The sequence below is a fragment of the Podarcis erhardii genome (genome assembly GCF_964252035.2).
Source record: "Podarcis erhardii genome assembly, chromosome: 10".
Taxonomy (NCBI): Eukaryota; Metazoa; Chordata; class Lepidosauria; order Squamata; family Lacertidae; genus Podarcis; species Podarcis erhardii.
This window is the reverse complement of record NC_138500.1, coordinates 19,973,072-19,997,734: the sequence shown is the minus strand read 5'-3', so window position 1 is coordinate 19,997,734 and position 24,663 is coordinate 19,973,072. Positions and strand designations below refer to the sequence as shown.

The following is a 24,663-nucleotide window of genomic DNA, read 5'->3' as shown; positions in this document are numbered from 1 at the left end:
GCCAAATAACTGCTTCATTCTGCACCTGCCTTTATTCCCTCCCCCCATTAAGAAACCTACCCCTCCCACCCAAATTTAATCCTTCCGAGCTTTTCACCAGTGCCAGCAAAATCTCCGCCCGAGGCACAAACAAGCGCTCAAACTGCATATAAGATCCCCAAGTCAATAATCCAATTGTTGCTGACTAAGGAAGGTGTACAAAGTGATTGTTACTGCAGCCTTGCTAGGGCAGCAAATTCACAACATATCTGTAGAGAACCTAAAAATAAAACCAAGCAATTGTGGGATACACACTGTTACTTGTGCACTGCATCATAGAGTAGGCTCTATACTACAGGTATACAAGGTGAACAAGAACACTTTGGTTTTTATTTATTTCAACCATAGTTTGGAACTTTCCCTGCTATTTACTGTCATTGAGTATTTGTAATATTTCATAAAATATTGAAACAAGAAGGACACTTTGATTTCGAAAGCTGCCTCACAGTGTACAATGGCACCTCCAATAACTTCCACATGAAAAGGAAAAAACTGCTCAGCTGAGCATGCCAGCATCATTTTACCTTTTCATTTTCGAATGAATATGTGCCTTATTCCAAGTCAGACCAGCAGCCCGCCCACCCAAGTTCTATCTACTCTGAATGGAATAGGCTCTCTGTGGCCTTCGGGTCTGATATCTTAAGATTCCTAAATTCAAAACCCAAAGGACTAAACCTGGGATCTGAAATATGCAAAGCACATGCCTTTAAGCCTTTCACATTTTAACTCCTGGGGTAGCTCAATTGGTCAATGAGACTCATAATCTCAGAATTGCAGGTTCAAGCCCTGTGTTGGGCAATAGATTCCTGAATTGCAGGATTTCTTCATTGCAGGGGGTTGGACTAAATGACCCCCAGGATTCCTTCCAACTCTACAACTCTGTGATTCTATTATTCTTCCTTTCTGTCCTCTTCCCACATGACACTGATATTGTTGCAAGGGTTCTCAATCCACAAAGGAAGCAAGTCAACACTGAGAGCAGGGGGCAATGAGTTGTGACTAATTGAAGCTCCATGGGGTGCAAACAGGAGTTAAGGATGAAGACAGAGAACCTTTTAACAATTGAGAAGTCACCACATCATGCATGTGACCACTTGGTAAGCTGGTCACTGGTACTGCCTTCCTCTTCCTGCTCCTTAAATATCTGATCAGGTAGAGAAGCTTGCCAAGGTTTCCTTCCCAAGTTGCAAGCCAGTGCAGATGAAGATGACTTACTTCCCAAGTGGTTACAGGGAATCACAACCACAGTGTAATAGCAATGGCAAAAATTACTTGGCAAACAGTCATCTGCATGCACCCCAATTATAGTTGGGCTGTGATCCGCAATGCATTTTATATTCACCTTATACTATAGTTAGGGCTTCCTTGACTTAACCAGCTGGAATGCAGTGTTATGTCTCCTCTCTAAGTACAGCCTGAAGTTCTGCTATGAAAAATCAAGGATTCCTTTCAGGTGAGTCTTAAGGACACGTTTAGAAACAGAGAGCTGCAGAGGTCCTTTCTTTAAGAGGCATATAAAGGTGTGAGTCCAACCTACAGTTCAAACAAACCAGCATCTGCCCCTTTTCTCTGAATTGCAAAAGCACTAGAATATAAATCTGTTCAAGACAGAAGGACAGAGATAGTGTGGTGATGGGGGGAGCACCGATAAGGGTCTCAGGTGGCCATGTCTCTGTAGCAGAATGGTAAACAGCAGGCAGCGGCAAACCAGGGGAAACCCACAAACAGGACCCAAGCACAAGAGCACATTTCCCTCCTGTGGTTTCCAGCAACAGGTATTCAGAAGCATTACTGCCTCCAATTGTGAAGCCATTGCTCTGCAAGGAATCTATCCTTGTCTGTTTGGCCTCTTCATAAGCTCCCTATTCTAACCTGTATACAGATGATCAGTGCATTTCCAGAATCTCCATGCTTTACGGCAACTTTGTCAATCCATACTCTTAATGCACAAGTGAGAGCATAACTTTGTTCATCGGTGATCTTCACAACTATGCAGTGCCTTCTGTCTGATGGGATAAGGCACCAATGCTCTGGTAGCAGCTGTTGCCCCTGGATTTCATAGAATCATAGAGTTGGAAGAGACCACAAGGGCCATCGAGTCCAACCCCCTGCCAAGCAGGAAACACCATCAGAGCACTCCTGACATATGGTTGTCAAGCCTCTGCTTAAAGACCTCCAAAGAAGGAGACTCCACCACACTCCTTGGCAGCAAATTCCACTGTCGAACAGCTCTTACTGTCTGGAAGTTCTTCCTAATGTTTAGGTGGAATCTTCTTTCTTGTAGTTTGGAACCATTGCTCCGTGTCCGCTTCTCTGGAGCAGCAGAAAACAACCTTTCTCCCTCCTCTATGTGACATCCTTTTATATATTTGAACATGGCTATCATATCACCCCTTAACCTCCTCTTCTCCAGGCTAAACATGCCCAGCTCCCTTAGCCGTTCTTCATAAGGCATCGTTTCCAGGCCTTTGACCATTTTGGTTGCCCTCCTCTGGACACGTTCCAGTTTGTCATTGTCCTTCTTGAACTGTGGTGCCCAGAACTGGACACAGTACTCCAGGTGATGTCTGACCAGAGCAGAATACAGCGGCACTATTACTTCCCTTGATCTAGATGCAATACTCCTATTGATGCAGCCCAGAATTGCATTGGCTTTTTTAGCTGCCGCGTCACACTGTTGGCTCATGTCAAGTTTGTGGTCAACCAAGACTCCTAGATCCTTTTCACATGTACTGCTCTCAAGCCAGGTGTCACCCATCTTGTATTTGTGCCTCTCATTTTTTTTGCCCAAGTGCAATACTTTACATTTCTCCCTGTTAAAATTCATCTTGTTTGTTTTGGCCCAGTTCTCTAATCTGTCAAGGTCGTTTTGAAGTGTGATCCTGTCCTCTGGGGTGTTAGCCACCCCTCCCAGTTTGGTGTCATCTGCAAATTTGATCAGGATGCCCTTGAGTCCATCATCCAAGTCGTTGATAAAGATGTTGAATAAGACCGGGCCCAAGACAGAACCCTGTGGCACCCCACTAGTCACTCTTCTCCAGGATGAAGAGGAACCATTGATGAGCACCCTTTGGGTTCGGTCAGTCAGCCAGTTACAAATCCACTGAGTGGTAGCATAGTCAAGTCCGCATTTTACCAGCTTCTTTACAAGAATATCATGGGGCACCTTGTCAAATGCCTTGCTGAAATCAAGGTAGGCTACATCCACTGCGTTCCCTTCATCTACTAGGCTTGTAATTCTGTCAAAAAACGAGATCAGGTTAGTCTGACATGACTTATTTTTCAGAAATCCATGCTGACTATTGGTGATCACAGCATTCCTTTCTAGGTGCTCACAGACTGTTTGCTTAATGATCTGCTCCAGAATCTTCCCTGGTATTGATGTCAGACTGACTGGGTGGTAATTATTTGGGTCCTCTCTTTTCCCCTTTTTGAAAATAGGGACAACATTTGCCCTCCTCCAGTCTGCCGGGACTTTGCCTGTTCTCCAGGAATTCTCAAAGATGATTGCCAGTGGTTCTGAGATCACATCTGCCAGTTCTTTTAATACTCTTGGATGCAATTCATCTGGCCCTGGAGACTTGAATACATCTAAACTAGCCAAGTATTCTTGTACTATCTCCTTAGTTATTCTGGGCTGTGTTTCCTCTGCTGAATCATTTGCTCCAAATTCTTCAGGTCGGGCATTGTTTTCTTTATCGGAGAAGACCGAGGCAAAGAAGGCATTGAGGAGTTCAGCCCTTTGATGCATGCAGTGGTGGAAGAGGGGCCTGAATAAGACAGAGAGACCATGTTAGGAGTTAAAGAGAGTGAACGCCAGTGTGGTTTATAAGGTCTGGATTCACAGGGCAATACAGGGCTAGGGATGGCTCAGAAATGAAGGTCAGTGTTCGCAATTAATATGTGCCAAACTGCTCGATAAACAAGAGACCAGCCGGCACTAACTGCCTGAGGCAGATAAGTCATCGAAGGGTCATTTGTAATCAGTAGCTGGGTCCTAGGCAGGCACAAATCGACTAACAATAACTCACTCCAATAAAGAGAAGGCCCCCGAAAGAATGGGAGGAGGTTAGGCAATTACAGCTGAGCACCAGAAACGTCAAGGAAAGCTGCGAAGTAGACCTTCCCAGAATACTAAGCAACTCCAATTTCATGTCTCAAGTAGAAAAGTAAATGATCAGTCAAGGAGAAAGAACATTACAGAACGAAATGAGAAATGAACAGCACAAGAGGATAAAACAGCTCAAGTATTAAATGACTGTTCCCCTAAGACCTACTGCATATGTATAGGATAGAGCAGAGAGAGAGAGAGAGAGAGAGAGAGGCGCCAGGCGAAGGGAAAGGTGGTCTGTACAGCTGCCAGCCTTGGGCGCTGAAACCAAGCAGTCGCCAACAGGAATGCCCTGTGGTTTTGCAGGTTGGCAGATGCCTAGCATAGGAGCTCCTGAAGCCCATCTTTCTTACATCCAAAACGGCAGATTAAGGGTGAGCACAAGGCTGAATTCCAGACAGAAATTATTCTGTACACACAGACCCCCCCGACCTCACTGGTTTGGGTGGCAACAGTAAAAAGGGGGAATTAAAGTATAGACTCAGCACTGTGATGGGCAGAGATGTGTGGGTGTGTGCGTATGAGTTCAAGAGTGTGGGGTGGCCACAGCACTACTGGGGTGCAGGGCCAAGGATGAATTTTCATTTCGTCTCATTTCACTTTTAATTTGTATACCGCCCTTCAGTACTGCTATGCACAAGGCGATTTACAGCATCAAAATATACCACAAAGAGCACACAGCTTATAATAATCTGATCCAATACAAAAGGTCATAATAAAACCTAACTTTAAAATGAAATGACTTATATCAAATAAAGTAATATTTAATAATCTATTGGAATATAATAGTACACTACAGTGGTACCTCGGGTTACATACGCTTCAGGTTAGAGGCTTCGCTAACCCAGAAATAGTACCTCGGGTTAAGAACTTTGCTTCAGGATGAGAACAGAAATCGTGCAACGGTGGCACAGCAGCAGTGGGAGGCCCCATTAGCTAAAGTGGTGCTTCAGGTTAAGAACAGTTTCAGGTTAAGAACAGACCTCCGGAACGAAATAAGTACTTAACCCGAGGTACCACTGTATAAAATTAACTCTCAAAACATCAGCAAATGGTAATTAGAAATTCACTCTTAACAATTACAATACTTACTAAACTATGAATAATAAAAATAACTGCAAGTCCCAATGCGTAAAATGCCACAATGTATACAAAACCACGATGGAGGATGGAGCAAGATGGCCTTCTCCTGCTCCAGAGGGTAGGATTCGAACAAATGGCTTCAACTTACAAGAAAGGAGATTCTGACTAAACATCAGGAATAACTTTCTGATGGTAAAATATGTTTGACAGTGAAATGGACTCCTTCAGAAGTTGCAAGACTCTCCTTCATTGGAAGTTTTTAAGCAGAGGTTGGCTGGCCATCTGCCATGGATGCTTTAGCTGTGATTCCTGCAGTGCAGGGGGTCAGACTAGACGACCTTTGGGTGTCCCTTCCCAGCTCTAAAATTCTACGATTCTCTCCTTCAAGCATGGTACCAGCTTAGACAACTGCTGTTCCTGTGTGGAGGGGCAGAGGGAGGCCGGCAATGGCCTTCCAGAGCCAGGAGAGAGTTGGAGACATTGGTGCCCTTGGCCTTGCACATTCAATAAAACCCCCGGCACAAAACTTCTTCTATACAGTCAATTATTTGCTCGTGAAAGCACAGAGGGAAGCAGCAGACACTTGCAATTTATGAGTGATCAGGGATGCATTTAAAGCCCATTATAAATGCCAATTTCCCCTCAAAAGTTTGAAAGGCAACAAATTATTGTGTGTGTGTGTGTGTGTGTGTGTGTGTGTGTGTGTGTGTGTGTTTTCCTCACAGGAAAGCCAAATAGGTTCAAGTGTTCGGTCACAAGGGGGGGAAAACACCCCAGTCCTACTTGTTTGCCTCTTTCCCCCTTTCACATTCAAAGCAGCTTCTCCACGTCTTATTTCATGTCTGAGTAAGTGCAATCAAAAACTTGACGGGAAGAATTCCCATGAGGGAAAAACGTAATCAAGATTTCTTCTTCCACCCCCATTAAGCTATTGGCGATTATCCTAATTAATGTTTATCACACTTTGATTACTCCTTGAGCCTGATTTGCAGGTGCTGAAATGCTAGCAGACAGTCCCACTTAGGGAGGTGCTAAACTGCCTTGTGGGGAATTGTAAAGATCAGAGCTGTCAGGCTGCACACAGGCAGACAGAAAGACATCTCACCCATACACTTACCAGTACATGGAGAAAGGGTGTTGTTTTTTTCTGCAGCAGATTCAACAGGGCATGTTTTCACCCTATCTATTTGCTTTGATTTCCGAACTTTACGTTTAAATAGAGTTGCTCCTCAGAGTTAAAAAGGTATCAGTTCTCAGCCCTCCACTTTTAAAAATATCTTCTTCATGTTGCTGCAGCAGGGAAGGGCTACATCATCTTATCGTTGCTGGCATCTGTCTGTCTTGAGCGACAATGGAGTGCACCTCCAGAGGTGAAATCAAACTGCTCCTTAGTAGCACCTAAGTGACCTCCTGGGGTGGAAGCCTGGGCTGTGTGCCTGGAGGTCCAGGGCTGCCCATGTGACAAGACCCCCCTCTCAGCCTCGCTGATGTGGTCCAAAGGAAAGTAGAGCAATACATTTGGCACCAGCTTGGCTGCAGCAGTTGCCAGGAGGCAGCGTACAAGACGCCATCCAACCGTCTTAGGGACTCCATTCCAGATTTGTGCAGGGTGATTGTGGGATCACTCGCGTTGTTTATAACAATGCCTCTGCCCCCCTTGGTCTTTCCCTGTGTTGCGTTTAGTGTTCGTTCCTTTGTTGTATGCTGTAGCATCGTGTTCGTTTGTTAGTGGATGTTGTTGGTGAGCAATTTATTTTAATTCTGCACACTTACTGTTTTAAAAAAGGGCAAGAACTTTGGGAAGCCCGCCACCAAAAAGGTCACCAACTTTCTCCTCCTCCCCTAAAAAAAGCTGAACAACCTTGACCTGCCCTCCTAAAAAAACCTCAACAACTCTGAACTCCAGATCACTGCCAGTTTTTCCCCCTTGGAGTAGATTGCAATCTCTTGGGAGTTGGACGTCCCTGTCCTAGGCCACACTGAATAAGTCCACTATGCAGCTCCTTCCTCCAAATGCCCTGCCCTAGTTTCGGGGGGGGGTGATGTCCATCGAAGGAGTAGGGTAGGGAGAACGATGGACACGGTTCCCTCCGGGCAGTTCAGGGCTCTTTTATGACATCGCCTTAAGAGCACAGGATGGAGCTGAACAAGGGTTAATGGAAGAATTTTGGTACTAACATATAAGGGCCCTATTCAGATCAGGATTGGGTAACCTGAGAGACAACCTGCGTTCTGCAGGAGAGTTTCTCATTAAAGACCCCAAAATATCAGTAGCTCACTGCACAGTAACTGAGAGCAAGGCTTTCAGTGTGGCTAGAGCATCCACTGTGTGTACTTTCCAAAAACTATTAAATACATTTTGTTTTGGCACATTTTTCCAGCTGGATTAAAAGGTGCTTATTTTGCCTTAAGTGTTCATTTTTGTTTCTAAGCCTATTTTTAATTGTGGTTTGTTTGTTTTTTGGTATTGTAACTGTTTAAAGGGTGCGTTTGTCAACTGCCTTTAGATGGATATAAAGGTAAAGGGAAAGGGAACCCTGACCATTAGGTCCAGTCATGACCGACTCTGGGGTTGCGGTGCTCATCTCGCTTTATTGGCTGAGGGAGCCGGCGTACAGCTTCCAGGTCATGTGACCAGCATGACTAAGCCGCTTCTGGCGAACCAGAGCAGCGCACGGAAACGCTGTTTACCTTCCCGCCGGAGCAGTACCTAGTTATCTACTTGCACTTGACGTGCTTTCAAACTGCTAGGTTGGCAGGAGCAGGGACAGAGCAAAGTGAGCTCACCCCGTCGCGGGGATTTGAACCACCGACCTTCTGATCAGCAAGCCCTAGGCTCTGTGGTTTATCCCACAGTGCCACCCGCGTCCCTTCTGAGATGGATATAAAAGAAAATTAATATTAATAATAATATCCGAGAAAGCAGCAGAAAAATGGAAGCCTTTTTCACAGCAACAAAACACCTTTGAGAGAACAAGTTTCTACAGAGCACTAGTTTAAATGGGTCTGGGAGAGAAAATCTACGGTGATTCTCGGTATGTTTACCAATTCTGCTCATAACCTTGACGGGCAACTTCTCTACTGATGCAGAAACAGTGATGGAACAAAGCAAGATCTCATCTGACTGTTTTGAAGAATTAAACGTTGTAAAATTGACTTGGAAATATTGAACAGACAGTTACATAAGTACACAAAATCTATCATTCTGGAAAAAACAGTTTATATACATTTTGCAAGTTGCGGTTGCAGGCATCTATTGTTAACTCAGCTTTTCACTTGCATTCTTATTTTAAAAAGCCCCATTGCATGCTCACCCATTTTTTGTTATCATAATGACACTTAAAAACAGGCAAGGGTTTAAGTTACTGGATGTTTTTAGTATAAAAGCAAGTCAACTTGGCCATCTGTCATGGGTAAAAGCTGTCTTTAAACAAGGCTCCTCACACATTATGTTGTTTATATGTACACTGAAAAAGTAACAGATGATAAGCCTACATACTGGCACACTTGTCAGGAAGCTGGGATAGCCAGCAACTCCACTATTGCTGCGTAATGTGTGCTACAGCCCCCTTGCCCCTGGTTCTCAGAGAGAACCAGTCCTCTGCCTGGACTGGACCACTTCAAGTAGCAAAGTGGGGGTTCACGTGACTGAATGCTCCCCCATACAAGAAGGGGGGGGACCCATTCAGACAGCCAGTGTGTCCAATAGAAGAAGACTTCTACCCTAATCTCCCCTCCTGCAACAAAACAGAATTTTCAGTGTGTACAGAACTATTTTTTTGTGCAGAGAACTATTTTATTTATTTCTTAAATTATTTACATACTGCCCCCTTGCAAAACATCAGAAAGGTGTACAGCAACATTTAAAAACTCTTAAAAGTAATACAGGCGCAGGCCATTTTTGGCACATCCAATTGATGCAATGGACCCAGAAGGCAGCAGAACAGGGGTGAAATTGAGGCGGGGCAAAAAACCGCTTATATGTGCCCTGTCGACACATGTGGGGGGCGGGCGGGAACAGAACTCTTGTGTGATTTGGTTATTGGCTGTACAGAACAATCATTAAAATAACTGGATGCTGAAGAAGATGTTAAACAATTGCATAGGCCTGTTGACATTAAAAAAAAGTCTTCAAGAGACACCTGGAAGTCAAAAGTAGAGATGGCTGCCCAATCCCACAGCTTGGGACTGGCGACACCAAGGGATCACCCACACTTTCACCTGACCCGTATTTCAATTGTATTATGTAATGATTAATTCCCCTGGGTCCAAGAGCTTTTCTTATTGTTCCATGGCTGTGCCTTGTGAAAATTCAATCGCACCCGCTGAATTGGATCTTATCAGATGCACAGAAAATTCAAAGAGAGTTTTTGCTTAACCGAGCTTTAATTCAGTGGGCAAGGTCAGAGTTCAACAACCAACAGTGCCTGGAGACAATAAGTCTGGTCATGAATCCACAGAAGTGACCAGAGGAGGAATGACCACTGGGAGGAGTGTGGAAAGAAGAAACGGTATGGTACATTTGCATCAGCACGGATGCCTTGTTCTGTCCCAGCTGCAACAAAACAAGTCTCTTCCGCATTGGTCTCTACAGCCACAACAGGAATTATAACTCTCCAACAGCTTGACTTGACCCCCAATGGCACACTCTTCTATTACCTCTTGAGACAGACAGATGCCAACGTATGTTTCTTGTGCAGATCTATAGTAGTGGGACCTTCATGTAAAATCTGTGAATCTTTATTGTGCTATTGGTAAACTGGAGACTGGAAGATGGTTGTCAAATCTGCACTAAACAATACTCAAGCAAGTATATAAAAGGAAGTTGACTCCGGTATCAGCCTTCATTAAATGACACTGACATGAGTATTATTACAGCTGCATGTTTAGGATTAGATGCAAAACAGTCCCTTTAAAAAAAAAAAAGTAGCACTTCTGACACGCACTTTGTAGACTGCACACTTCTAACTTCCTGCAGCTTTTCCTTCCTCTGTATTTTTCACTCTTCAATTTCAAATCAGTTCATAAGTTTGCCACTTCCATTTGCACAATCTCTAAGATCCAGTCTTCCTTCTGTGTCAATGCTGCTGTTCTTCCGGCCGTCTCTTGCTATCGTACATCTGCACTATTGCAATGTTCTCTTTGTTGATTTTACCCATTTCTCATCTCCCAACCTCTTGTTTGCATTCTTAGTTCTGCCGCTCGACTTGGATTTTTCCGCCTGCTGTTCCATCCTCATCTTTGCCCTTCCTGTCTAACTCCCTTATCGTTTTTGTAGTCAGTATAAGCTGCTCGTTTGTTCTCAAGTTTATCTGTCTACATGGTGTTTTACAAAGTAGCATAAGCACAAGGTATATCCCTGATCTGAAGGGGCCTGCACACTGCTCTAGCATTTTAAAAAGTAAAATAATGCTGGTGGTGTTTAAAGTTCTCTTTTTAAAGAGAGGGAGGGGAAGCTCAAATGTGCAGCCAAAAATCCACAGGAATGAGAGTACTGAATAAAATCCATTGTGTGCCCCTGGGCAAATTAAGATAGTCAACTTGGGTATCACTAGCACTACATTTTGCCACACAACCACCCACCCTTTAAAGCAAGAAAACAAAATTTAAGTTTCAAAGGGAGTAAGATAGGGTTGTCGTATTTAAAAAAGTGGAAATATGGACACAAAAGTTGTTGAGTTTTGCCCAAAGTTGTTGAGTTTCTTCAAAACTAGAAAGAGTTCTTGAGCTATTTTTAATGAAATTCAACAAAGTCTACACTTCCAACATGAACTACCGTACAGTTTATCCTGGGCATTTCAGCGATTTCCGCCCAGGCACTGTTTATGAGGGCAAAATACCAGCTATGTCCAGGAAGTTGCGGACGTGTGGCAACCCTAGGGTAAGAATTGGAGATATGGCATCTTGCCGCAAAGACCCAGGGCTTGGAGTCCCTAGGCCACCCCCTAACAAGGCCTCTGGCACCCACGTTGGTTTTTAAAATGGCTACCTCCCTGAATATAGTTGTGTTGTGTTCACACATACTGTATTGGCCTGAATATAAGCCTCACTTTTTTTCCAAATTCTTACCATGAAAAGTTAAAGTGTGGCTTAAATTCGCGACCTTACAAAAACTGGCTTTTACGATATCGCTGCTGAAACAGACATACGGTAAAATGGAACGGGTGTGAGTGCCTGCAGAATTTTAAGGGAGCGGCTTATATTCAGGTATTGTCTTTTTTTCTCTCCCCCCCCCCTTCGAATTTTAAAGGTGCAGCTTATATTCGGGTGCTGCTTATATTCAGGCCAATACGGTAGTAAATCTGTCCATGCAGTTACGGGTCCTGTGTAGTTCTCCTGACATCCTTGGTGCTGTCCTATATCTCTCCGGTCACAGAGAAATTTCTTCTCCCCAAACTACTGAGAGATTTGTCCTTTTTCATGAGTCTGTTAACAAAAGACTTTACGTGCCCCCCCCAAGCCTCCAAGCCCTTTCTAATTTCAGACACGGCCCATTGACAGTACATTTAGTCAAAAAGGAAAGACTAGAGAGAGAGGGAGGGAGAGATAGCGTAATCTTCCATCCAAGTGTGAAGAGCAGACCTTTCGCACTTCTTCTCCCTTCCCTCCCCACTTTGTTGCTGGGAGTTTGCAGCGAGAGATATTTCAAGCTGCAGAGTGTTATATTTCCAGACAGCTCCCTCCCCACCAAACCTCTGACTGAAGTCATGCCTGTAAAGTGAAGTGACTTCTCTGAATCTGCTCCTTGGGGGCCCAATGAATGGAAGAAACGTACCCATAAGAAAAGAACATGAAATTGAACTCCAGTGGGAGGGCTTAGGGGTTGACTGTGATGGGAAAAGGCAGGCCTTCCCACTTTTATTAAGATAAACAAGACTGGCAAAGGAAACCTGCATATGATGCCTTCTTTCAAATCACAAGAGACCCCAAAAAAATGGTGAGGAGGGGGCCGCTATATCATGCAACCGGAGATAAACTTCCTCGGTGAGAGTGTTGCTGAATTATTTAAAGGAGTGTGCAGATAGCATTGATGTTGAGATGGCTGTCAAATTTGTTCACGTCTGTTGATATCTAAGGCACCCCACCCGCCACAAAAAAACCATTGCCCTCCCTTTCCCCTGAGCAAACCAGATACATCCTTCACACCAAGTTCCCAAATAAAGGTTCTGTCAGGCACCAACCAATTTAATCAGTCTCCTTTGCTGAGCTATCACTATCACTAGCTGTTTCTTTGCATTCGTCGTCAAATTTCATAGAATTGGAGAGTTGGAAGGGACCCTAGGGATCATCTAGTCCAGGGGTCAGCAAGGCTTACTGGGCATGGGCCGGATCACTCCTGCGGAGATCCTCTGTGGGCTGGGCTGGCGCAGCATGATGCCGGAAGTCGCGTCTGCGCATGTCCACGGTGCCGGAAACCGCTTCTGCACATGCCCAGATGCTGAAAATCAGCCTGCGCAGATGCAATTTTTGGCATCAAGGCATGTGCAGAAGCGCTTTCTGGCATGTGGGCATGAGCAGGAGCGATTTCCAGAGCTGCTCTGCAGAGTCCCTGCACCGTGCTGGTTTAGGACAGGGAATCGCCGAATGGGCGGCTCGCTTTGGGGGCAGCTCATGGGCCGGTTAAATGGCCTCCGTGGGCCGCTTCTGGCCCATGGGCCTTAGGTTGCTGACCCCTGAATTCTAGTCCAACCCCCTCCAATGCAGGAATATGCAGCTGTCCCATACAGGGATCGAACCTGCAACCTTGGTATTATCAGCGCCATGCTCTAACCAATTGAGCTATCCAGGCATGGACCTCTAAAATCTGAAGGTATGCTGGGACTGAAACAAGCTTCTCTATCCTTTCACATGTAACAGTCCAATTTTTTGGGCAAAACAAAGTAAACAAAAGGCTTCAGGAGAAAAACTAAGGAAAATGGGGTCCCCTCCCCACTTTTTTCCTGAGCCTTCACATCTCTACGACTCTTTCCTCCTGGGAAGTGAGTGGTTCCTCTAGGGTCTCCTCAATTTCTCAGGAGAGGCATATTCAGCCCTTGAGTGGGTAGCTGAACGAGCCAAACACTTCTGGACCAAGCTGCCATGACAGAGGACCCCACCCTAGAGCAACCTGTCCAGACAAGCATGACCCTTCCACACTTAAGGAAGTTGGCCACAGCCAAAGCTGATTAAGGACACAACTTCCATAGGGACTCTCTCTGGATGTGCTATGTATGAGCACAGGAAGCTGCCTTGTGCAGAGTCAAAGCACTGGTCCAACTAGCTCACCTTTCCAGCATTTCAGACAGGTGTATTTCCCAGCTTTACCTGGAACTGAAGCTGAGATTTCCTGCATGCATGCTAAGCAGACACTCTACCATTCCGCTCTGGCCCTTCCCTGCCATTTAAGTGCTAACTATCCTAGCAAGCTGAAGAGCGTTCCTCTGAAGCCTGACCTTCGTATAATATATGGGGAAAGGAAGAACTGCAGCCAGATTTGCTAAATACACCAGGCATTTAGAGTCAAAGCATGTAGGGGCTAACTATATCAACCTTCTGCACTTGGCATTTCCCAGAACGCAATTTGCTGGCCTAAGAGACGTTATGCTATTGAGCTGCTTAGAGGGTATACATACATTAGGGGCCAGCAAGCATACACATGCAGTGAGTAACACGCCTTCCTGGGGAGTTGAGAGTCACCATGCAGAGATGCTAGAACAAGTTGTCCTTAAGCGACACAAAGCACTGCTCTCCCAGGGCACTGGTCCCTAATTGGTGGGCGTATGGCTCTCATCCAACGACATTTGACTCTTGTCCTGAAATCTATGCTGCATTGTAAGAAATATACTGATGCCATTTGCAATTCCATCCAAGATCCCTGGGGTTGCTTTTGAGGTACTGCTAACTGCAATATAGAAAGGACAGGGAAGGAGTCAAAATGCCCTGTAAGTCCCACAAGCGGCTATGCCGGTAAGGCTTATAAAATGGTGCTGCTGTGTGTTGCCAGCCATTACGGAATGGTATGTCTACACAGCAGGAAACAACCATTCTATTCTCCTAATGTCAATTGCTTCTATGATTACAGAGAAGATGGCAGGCTTTTGGAGAGATGGCAGGCAGGATGGCTCACTACAGAGGCAGATTTAGGGCAGCGCAACTGGTTCCGCCACCACTGGGGACCTTGGTAATATGCCACCCTGTACAAGGCCATTTGAACCCCTTAAGTCAGGCTTTGGGAAGGAAGCATGAAGCTCTGGCAGGGTCCTAGAGCCCTCCCTATCTCCTTCCCAAAGCTGGGCAAGCGCTTAACGGGCTTTGAGAAGGAGCCCTTCTTGACAACCACACTGCTGTAAATCTGCCCCTATTGCCACACTGAGAACAGAGCCTAGGGGGGCGTCGCAGGGCATTGAAATTAAGATGCCGTGAATTGAGCAGAATGGAAGGTGAGAGGTAGTGCAGTGCTGAATTTTGGCCTTGCAGAAATTTGAAAGACAAAAGTCCACCCCGTTCATCTAAGGCGCTATGTTGCTCTTTGCTGCTGCCGTGCTTATTCTTCTGGCTGCTTTCAAGTTTCTCTTCTACCTGTTGTACATTGGCAATTTGTAAATCAATCGCTTTAAACAACTGGATTGAAAGCTGGTTGGGGCCCTTTTGACAGAAAGGTGGGATATTAATGTTTTGACAAGCTGTACTGGCTTGGCTGCAAGGCTGCTTCTGGCACCAGTTGCAGCGTTCATTTTCCGCACCCCCTGCAACACGGCAAACAGTGCCGGATTTACGTATAAGCTAAACAAGGTGCCATCATGGAGGGGGGTGACAAATTATCAAGGAACAATTACTGCCCTACTAGGGCGGTTCATAAAAAGCTTTTTTTAAAAAAAATGCCTGCTCCAAAGGTCTTATCTTACTGCACTAGGGATTATATAGCTACATATGAAATTTCATGCACATCAGTTAATATCTCGACCCTCCTCCACGAAAATAGCTGTTTACTTGGCCGTTTTCCTATGTCGTGAAGGCTGAAATTTCAACAAAGCACGTGCCTTTGCCAGACTCTTTTCGGGCACCTGCTAAAAGCATTCTTCTTTAGGCAAGCATACCTAGATGCTTAGGAAGTTGAAGTAATTTTAATCTTTCATATTTTAGCTTTTGTATGTTTTAAAGTAAAGTAATTTTTCTTGATTTTACTGCTATGGTTTTTTGTTTTGTTTTGGTAACCACTTGGCAAGTTTTTAAAAATAAATTTTATTAAATGAACAATAAATATAAATAAAATAACACAAGCCAAAACACAATCCATCCTGTAGATTTAAGTATCTGTCGCCTACTTGTTATCAGAGGCTCCGAATCCACATCCCTTTGTAAGAAAATATGAAATAACGTAAAAAGATTTTTTGCAGGCAAAAAATAATAATAATCAAATCAATATGGGGGGGGGGTGTGACAAGAAATTTTCCGCACCGGGTACCACCTGACCTTCCTACCCTACTGTGTGCAGGATCTCTGGCCTGCCTAGATAATGATGGCCAACCAGCAGACATCTGAACTACTACCGATTATGGTTTTCAATGCTTCACTTCAAAATGCTGTAAAGTTGTCCAACTCTTGATGCAGATGTCCTAGACAGCAACCAGCTTCCCACTTTCCCCCTTTTTAATGTGCTACTGGAGGACACGGTAGTCGTTTTGCAATAGAGTGGAGAGCGGATCACCAAGAAGGGCAGGACAGGGCACAAATAAACATAAAATTTTCATATGCTAATGTATATAGCAGGGAAGGCTGTGAAGCATGTGACCTGTTTGCCTCCTCAGTCTGAAATCCAAGTTCTAGCCATTGATGGGCTGTTTCCGGAACCCTTCCATCCTCCTTTTCTAAGAACTGTTTATCTTTAAACTGCACTGGAGTTAGACAGCCCTTCAAATAGAGGACTTTCCTCTGTAAAGCACGAAACGTGGCCTCCCTATTTTGCAAGCTCAGGGGCATCCGGGTTGTATCTAGTTTCTGGATAACTGCCCTGACCTATGCAAAGAGTTCTTGAACTGGTTATCATGGAACACACGAGGAGGATTGTGCATGTTCTGGGCTTTTAAACAGCAGCCCCAACATCTTGCAGATCTGCCCATTTAGTCTGCTGGTTATGGATTAGGAAGCTTATGGTACAGCAACAGGTGTGTGATGGTCATGGGGAGCGACAATAAGTTACATAGAGGCCACTGCGGTGCACCCTCTGATCACTGGAATGCTATTCAACTCCTCTGGCCTCCAAGATTTCAACACACATTTCCAATAAAATCTGTACACACGGCATCTAGAAACTTTTCAAAACATAAGCTGAAAGCCTTGGGAGTCAAGTTTCTGCAGTTTTTGGCGTTCAGGTAGAAGTAAAACACCAGCAGATGCAGAGTCCTGCATTACAGACAAAAACACCTTTAGGATGAGGGGAAAATCTTAGTGCACATTCATCTCAAAGAATGTGATGGTGTGATATAATGCCCAGAGTCCTTTCAACCAGTTCACTGCAGATGCTGCACCAGAGGCACTCAAATCCATACCCTCAGCACAACTCCCTCTTTGAAGGCTCAAAGCTTAACACTTCACCCTGATAAGCCAGAGCTCCCCCCCCAAAAAAATGTGAGATCCATACACCTTATCTCAAGATAGCAGAAAGAAAAGGTCATTCTCTGCTAAGTGGTGAGATTCTCACCTTGAAAGCTTTCCCTCTGATTGGCACAGAACACCCAAGGTTATGGAACTTTTAATCAGACGCCTGCATAATTACCGAATCATTATTAATTATATCAGAGAGCTCCAAGGAAAGGCAAAGCAAACAAAAGGCCTGATGGAGTCTCTCCTGTTGTAGGAAAGAATTAGTAATTACAAGCCAGAAGTGCACTCAAGAGTAAGGGAGCAGTGCCACGGCTGGCGTTCCGAGATTTGAGTGTGACAGGCATGCTAAGAGAGGGAGCCCTTTCTCCCGGGGAAGGATGGGAGGGGCACTGCAGTATACAGAAATAACTCACACGTTCCCGTGGCTAGAAGGCAAGGGTGGTTAACCTGTGCCCCCTTCCAGATGTTGCCAGACTACAGATCCCATTATCCCTGACTGGGCTGGCTGAGACTGATGGGAGTTCTAGTTCAGCAACATCTGGAGGGTTGCAGGTTAGTCACCCCAGCGTAAAGTGTAAGATCACTTCAAGAAAAAGGGCCACCTGTGAACTGGAGTCCTGCCTCTATCTTTCGTCATAATCTTGTAGACATCCCTTCCTGACATTCTGCCTTCTGCTTCTGTACAAGGGGAAGCATCTGGGGCAGAATGCCCCTGAATGGCAGTTTCTGGGGATCATCAGAAAGCTGCTAAGCTCATGTCCTGCTTGTGAGCTTCTCATAAGCACCTGCTTGGCCACTATGACAGCAGAATGCTGGACTTGACAGGCCTGTGGCAAGCAAGACCTGACTGCAACAGCACAAGATCTACTTGCAATTCCTGCCCACTGGAAATGTTTGCATTTTTAACATTTACTTGTTTTGTGGTGGGTGGGTGAAAAGAGTGGCTTTGCTATACACTTCTCAGCAGTTACCTTAACTAGCCTCTTCAGTGCACATTACAGTGGTACCTCGGGTTAAGTACTTAATTCGTTCCGGAGGTCCGTACTTAACCTGAAACTGTTCTTAACTTGAAGCACCACTTTAGCTAATGGGGCCTCATGCTGCTGCCGCGCCACCGGAGCACGATTTCTGTTCTCATCCTGAAGCAAAGTTCTTAACCCGAGGTACTATTTCTGGGTTAGCAGAGTCTGTAACCTGAAGCGTATATAACCTGAAGCGTTTGTAACCCAAGGTACCACTGTACTGTTTTAAAACCACACAGATCCAAGGCTACATTTGTGATGTGCATGTAGACAAGGGTACATAAATAAAGATCTTGCAGTCGGTGTAGCTGTTGATGCAACAGCACTTAATTTGTCACAGCCTAACAGTGCTCAGAATTAACACTGTAAGAACAAAGAACGCCTGAAGTCTAAATCACACCCGCTTTCTTGAAAGCTGAATTATATTTGGAAAGTGGCACCCTCACCCCCAACACCCATTTGCGGTATTCCAAATTCTGACAGCCCCGCTGCAACTGGAAGGTTGATTTGTTTAATTTAGACCATTTATATATCCCACGTCTCCATATGCTCGAGGCAGCCCATGAATAGATACACAACACTCCATTTAAGAACAGCAACAACTTAATAGACTAAAAAACCCTAAGCAACGTCAGAGTAACACTTGTGTCTCAGTGACAATTCAAATCATAATGCAGTAACTGCCCAATAAAGTAATTCAGTCTCATTTTACAAGGCAGGCAGGCTCTGCCATGTTTCCTAAAAGCTGCTGGGGGAGACACAGATGGAGATTGCTCCATAAACATGAGGCTACTGCTGTAAGGCCCTGATCCTTGCTATGTCATGGGTGGGAAACCTCAGGCCTGAAGTTCCGAAAGATCAAGGCCTTTTGGGAAATGATTTATAATGAAATTAAGAAGGTACTTAAATGTACTTTTCATAAGAAACCAGAGGCATTTCTTTGGGGCATGGTCGGCCAATTAGTGTCAAGGAAGGATAGGACTTTTTTCATGTATTCCACCACAGCAGCAAGGATTCTTTTAGCGAAGTATTGGAAGACACAAGAACTACCCACACTGGAAGAATGGCAGACGAAAGTGATTGACTTTATGGGACTGGCGGAAATGACTGGCAGAATCCGTGACCAAGAGAAAGAGACGGTGGAAGAAGATTGGAAGAAATTCAAAGTATATCTTAAGAACTGTTGTAAAATTGATGAGTGCTAAAATGTCAAGGGAAAGGAAAAAAACAGAATTATAGCTGTAATTGATTGAGGAATTAGGAGAAGAAATTGAAAAAGAAAATAAGTTATTATTTAATTGGAGCGAAGGGTTGTTGAAAAATTTTTAAAACAAGGATGCAGAGAGGGGGAGGGAAGGGGAAGTCCGAGAAAGAAGGTTTACGAAAAAGAGGATTTGAAATTATACTTGTTTATATGTTTTTGTTTGTCTATGTGTGTATGTTATTCTGTTTTAAATTTGTGTTGGAAAATTAATAAAAATTATATATTTTTTTAAAAAATGAATTTCCGAATGTGGCTCCAGGTCTCTCTGCATGGTCTTTGGGACTCTGTCCAGGCAACACATATCCTTGCTACACCTCTTAACTGGCCCTGCTCTGCATCCTCCTCTACTGATTTCATGTAACTGGAATGTGTCCTTGACCTGTAATAAGGCCTCTGGTTTGCCAGCATAGAGAGTGGAGCATGTCTGGCCAACCTGGATGGCCCCAGAAGGTTGAGCATGGGGGAATGTGGCCAGGATGCCCATGCCTGCTATAGATATTCAACAACACACAAATAAGGAATGCAGAAGAGGGCCCTTTGGCGCTGTGGGTTAAGCCACTGAGCCTAGGACTTGCCGATCAGAAGGTTGGCGGTTCGAATCCCCACAACAGGGTGAGCTCCCATTGCTCAGTCCCTGCTCCTGCCAACCTAGCAGTTCGAAAGCACGTCAAAGTGCAAGTAGATAAATAGGTACCGCTCTGGTGGGAAGGTAAACGGCGTTTCCGTGCGCTGCTCTGGTTTGCCAGAAGCGGCTTAGTCATGCTGGTCACATGACCCGGAAGCTGTACGCTGGCTCCCTCGGCCAATAAAGCGAGATGAGCGCCGCAACCCCAGAGTCGGTCACGACTGGACCTAATGGTCAGGGGTCCCTTTACCTTTACTAACAGATGGTACCAAGCAAAATAGCAAACACAATTTTGGTTACCGTCAACATTCCTGTGGAAAAGATTCTGGACTAGATTTCTGCATAGCAGGGGGCCTACAGGAGACTTTCCTAACATATTATTGTTGCTGGGGGAGCTACCAGAATTTTGATCATCTGTTTTTTTGGGGGGGGCAAGGGGAGAGTATTCAATTTTTAATTTGTTAGGCATTAATCAACTTCCTCTGTTGTGTGGGGGACAAGGCAGGGGCAAGGGCTGCCTGGACTCACAGAGCTGCTGCTTTCACAACACTGATCCATCACACAGAGATGTGAGGGCAGGCAGCAATCTGGGCCTATTTAGATCCCAGCTTTCTCCACTTCTTGGACTGCCAGACACACAGAGGCTAAAAAATCCTAAGTGGGTGATTAAGCAACCCCCCCACATAATGTACTTCTCCATTTCCCACCGCACAATATGGCTGAACCATACCTGTTGAAGATATCGTTTGAGACTTTCTGCAGGTACTGAAGTGCATCTGCTATCTGGTGAATAGTTTCTTCTCTGTGGAGGTCAGGCTGGATGAGGGGAACAGAGTACGTCTGTCCCTCGAGGAAATACTTCCGGGTCACAGTAGCCATTTTTGCCTGAGAAGACAACCAACAGCTTGTTAAAAGTTTATTCATGCCCATGTCAGCATCCTGATTCCTGGAAGCAGAGTTCTATTCTAGCCTCCCCACACCTAGTGCCCCCAGATGTTATGGACAACAACTTCCATCAGCCCAAGCCAGAATGCCCAAAAGCCAGGGACGATGGAGTTCTAGTCCAACAACCAGCTCCAAAAGGTTGCCTTGCCAACCCCCGAGTTTTCTAATGCCATACAAAGCTCTACGGCAGAAGGCTTTTGATAGCGTTGATTGTTAACTCCAAGTCCATCCCTTTGGACTTCTAGGGGGTCTGGGATCATAATCCCATGGCAATTATTTCAAAGATGCAAGAGCAGATCAAATTCACAGACGCAACTGCATTAGTGAGTTAGTTGGTTTTGCTCAACCTCACACCCTATGCACCAGCTAGTGCCTCTAACCATTATTTGTACACAATATTAGTAATTGCGAAAATCCAAGTGCTGCTACATGAAATTACCCTGATTTACTCCTCTGCAGGGCCTGTACCAGGATTTGGGGACTGTCAGGCTACAGAGGATTTGGGATGGGGAACGCAACCCTTCATTTTCCACTGGGTGCTTGAGAAGATCAAAGTGAACCTCAGGGGCCCAGGCATTTGAACGACCCAGCAAACCTCTAGCACCAGCTCCACTCCTCTAGAAGCACATGCCCAGAAGTCCAAGTGGGATTCATTTCTTACTAGGAGATGAAGGCAGACTGGTAAGACAAAAGGAAAAAGCTTACGCCACCAGAGTTCATCCGACAAACTGGAATTTACTCCACCACCTTCTGGTACTGAGATTGTTCCCCCCATGAAGAAGTGATAAAGAGAGCATCAGACAGTGGGTCATAGGATTTGGCAGCTCCATCATCAAAATAAGTCAGGAGTGTTGAGCAGTATCAATTCAAAACGACAGACTGGCAGGAGAAGCCAGAAACACCCTTGAAGTTGCGATGTGTTTTTTTAAAAAATGAAAAGTTGTCAAAGAGGCTTTTATCTCCCCTTGTGACAGACAGAAGTGGGCCAAGCAGTGGCCCATTTTGAGAGGGCTACACCTCGCTTCCAGATGAGTAGTAGTAGGACAACAGGGATGTCAAGTAGAAGAATTGGACCGCTTTTTTGGAACACATCTAACCGCAGTGGGCTTCCTCAGGTTGAAAAACAACAGCAACTTGTGCTGAGGTTCTGGAACTAGCAAACACAAGTGGGAGATATAGGAGTGTATTTAACCTTTTGTTTGAATGGACACACAGAGAGCAGAATCAGCCATTTTGATCCCACTTGAGACAAATTTTTAGCAGTGTCCAGGAGGGCTTATGTGCATACAAACTCTCCATGTGAAGGTTGCGTCCACTTGGCTAGCTATTCAAGGATCCTAGAAAGAGGATCATCCACAATAGTATTTTGCTGGTGGTGTTAATCTCAATTTGTACTGATAATTTTGAGTGTTGCATATTAGTACTATGAATTGTCCCTGCTTCCCTAGTGTTTGTCCTAGCAGTTTAGATCTGCTACCAATTTGTGATTGTGGGTACCTGTACCCACCTGTGGGTACCTGTACCTGTACCATTTGCATGTTTTGTAATGTTCACTGTGCCACAGATAAAGTGCTCTGGACAAAGAGGAGGGAGGGGATGGTTGTCACAAGCCCTTCATGGTAGCAGACTTCAGATCTGAAAGTTTATTGGACACAGAAAACATCCAGCAATTCTGCCCAAGCTTTCTTAAGCACACCCACAAAATGCTGTTCCTTAGCACTCTATTAGCAGTTTGATATTTGCGTGTAGTTTTTGGAAAATGCAAATCCTTCCGAAGCTACACTGCCATTCTGTCAAATCCTATCTGCGTTGCCCAGCAGATTATTGGTCCTCTTGTCTGTATTTGCATCCAATGGGGGAAAGCATTATGCATTCTGTCCTGAAGGAGCACAAATCAGATAGATAAATCTTTGGAGAGTGGAGGATAAACTCTTGATTCAGCAGAGCTATTTGAGGGTGGAGATGTGTTGATCTCCAAGTCAAGCAACCTTCAATTTGCATTTATTTAGAATAAGCAAGGAGGTGGCAGATACCTAGGTAAGACAAAATGAAGAAGGGGTTTTTTTGGGGGGGGGAGCTGAAGTCTATTTATACCCTGCTTTAATTAAACTGTGTTCCATGGTGTTATTAAGCAGCAATCAAAGATGCAGATGGTACTGATTTGATTGGCATGAGTTTCACTGCACTGAATAATAAGAAACTTGCCCCTATAAATAGGTCTAATCATCATCTGATGGGTGGAAGGAAGAGCTGGGGAAAAAAACCATAAGTATAGGTGTAATTAGGCCCTCCAGCAGATTGCACTTCACAGGCTGTTTGGCTGTTCTCATTACCTGGCACTTCTCTAAATACAGCTTCTGTGCTGATGAGCCGAGCCTGGATAAAGATCTTAAGAACCAACATCAACTTAATTCAAACAGCTCTGGGCCACATTCACTGTCAAAATGCACTGTTCTGCAGCAAGGGAGGCCAGGTGGAGCTAGCCTCCCAAGATCTAAAGTGGGCAAGTGCCCCAACAGGGAATTGTTATCTCCAGCTGTGCCCTCCTCCCCAAGTCTCAGGATGAGCTAATTAAACTGGGCAGGCACAGCCCGTCCAAGTACACAGAGGAGCTGGCAAAAGAGGCAAACAGTTCCGCAGCTTTCAAAGATATGGTGGTTATCTTTTCCCTTGACAGAAAGCCAGTAGTTCAAAGCGTGTCCCACAAGCAGGCAGCTGGAACGCAGAAGGTTTAACTTCCTGATTCACACAAGAGACAAAATGTTCTGTATCCAGGGCAGCTGTCTACCAGCTCCACCTGGTACGCAGGCTGAGACCCTACCTGCCCGCAGACTGTCTTGCCAGAGTGGTGCATGCTCTAGTTATCTCCCGCTTGGACTACTGCAATGCGCTCTATGTGGGGCTACCTTTGAAGGTGACCCGGAAACTACAACTAATCCAGAATGCGGCAGCTAGTCTGGTGACTGGGGGCAGCCGCCAAGACCACATAACACCGGTCTTCAAAGACCTATATTGGCTCCCAGTACGCTTCCGAGCACAATTCAAAGTGTTGGCGTTGACCTTTAAAGCCCTATATGGCCTCGGCCCAGTATACCTGAAGGAGCGTCTCCACTCCCATCGTTCTGCCCAGATGCTGAGGTCCAGCGCCAAGGGCCTTCTGGTAGTTCCCTCATTGTGAGAAGCAAAGCTACAGGGAACCAGGCAGAGGGCCTTCTCGGTAGTGGTGCCCACCCTGTGGAACGCCCTCCCATCAGATGTCAAAGAGATAAACTACCTGACATTCAGAAGACATCTTAAGGCTGTTCAGGGAAGTTTTTAATGTGTGACATCTTAGTGTATTTTTGGTCTTTGTGGAAGCCGCCCAGAGTGGCTGCGGAAACCCAGCCACATAGGGGGTACAAATAATAAGTTGTTTATTATCATCATCATCATCATTATTCACATACAAATGGTTTAAACCATGAGTTTCCAAACAGTGGCTACAAATTTCGCCAAGGTGGACTGCAGCGTGTCTGTAAAGGATTGTGGGAGAAAGATCCTCCTGAGGCCCATTTAGCTACATAATAGGTTCCTGTCAGCCATCTTCATGATGGCTTTTCTGGAATGCATGGTTGCATGAGAGCATTACATGATAGCTTTCCCCACGCTCAGAAGGCTATAGCTATGCCGACATCCAATAGGAAACAAGAAAAGAACATAAGAAGGAAGGACCTCTGCTGGATCAGGCCAAAGGTCCATCTAGTCCAGCACTCTTTTCTGACAGTGGCCAACCAGATGCCCCTGGGAAGTCCACCAGCAAGACCTGAGGGCAACATCACTCTCCCCACCTCTAGCAACATGCACACACACAACAACAACAAAGAGAAGTTTTAAGCTCAGGGTCTTATTTTGAACACACTCAGTGTTTCCCATGGCAGAAACTTTATGGATTTCTAAAGTATTTGGTCAACTAAAACTGACCGGCTATCTGTTCTACGACCAGGAAATCCCT

General features: G+C 45.1%; 1 protein-coding gene across 3 annotated transcripts in view; it reads right to left on the bottom strand.

Annotated features, from left to right (window-relative positions):
- WASHC1 (WASH complex subunit 1) overlaps positions 1-24,663 on the bottom strand; it is a 65,865-nt gene that overhangs the window by 24,138 nt on the left and 17,064 nt on the right. For all 3 annotated transcript variants that reach the window (XM_081878960.1, XM_081878959.1, XM_081878958.1), the window contains exon 2: positions 20,458-20,612. In XM_081878960.1, coding sequence (XP_081735086.1) covers positions 20,458-20,606 — 149 coding nt within the window. In that variant the 5' untranslated portion in view covers positions 20,607-20,612. The remainder of the gene's footprint in view (positions 1-20,457; positions 20,613-24,663) is intronic.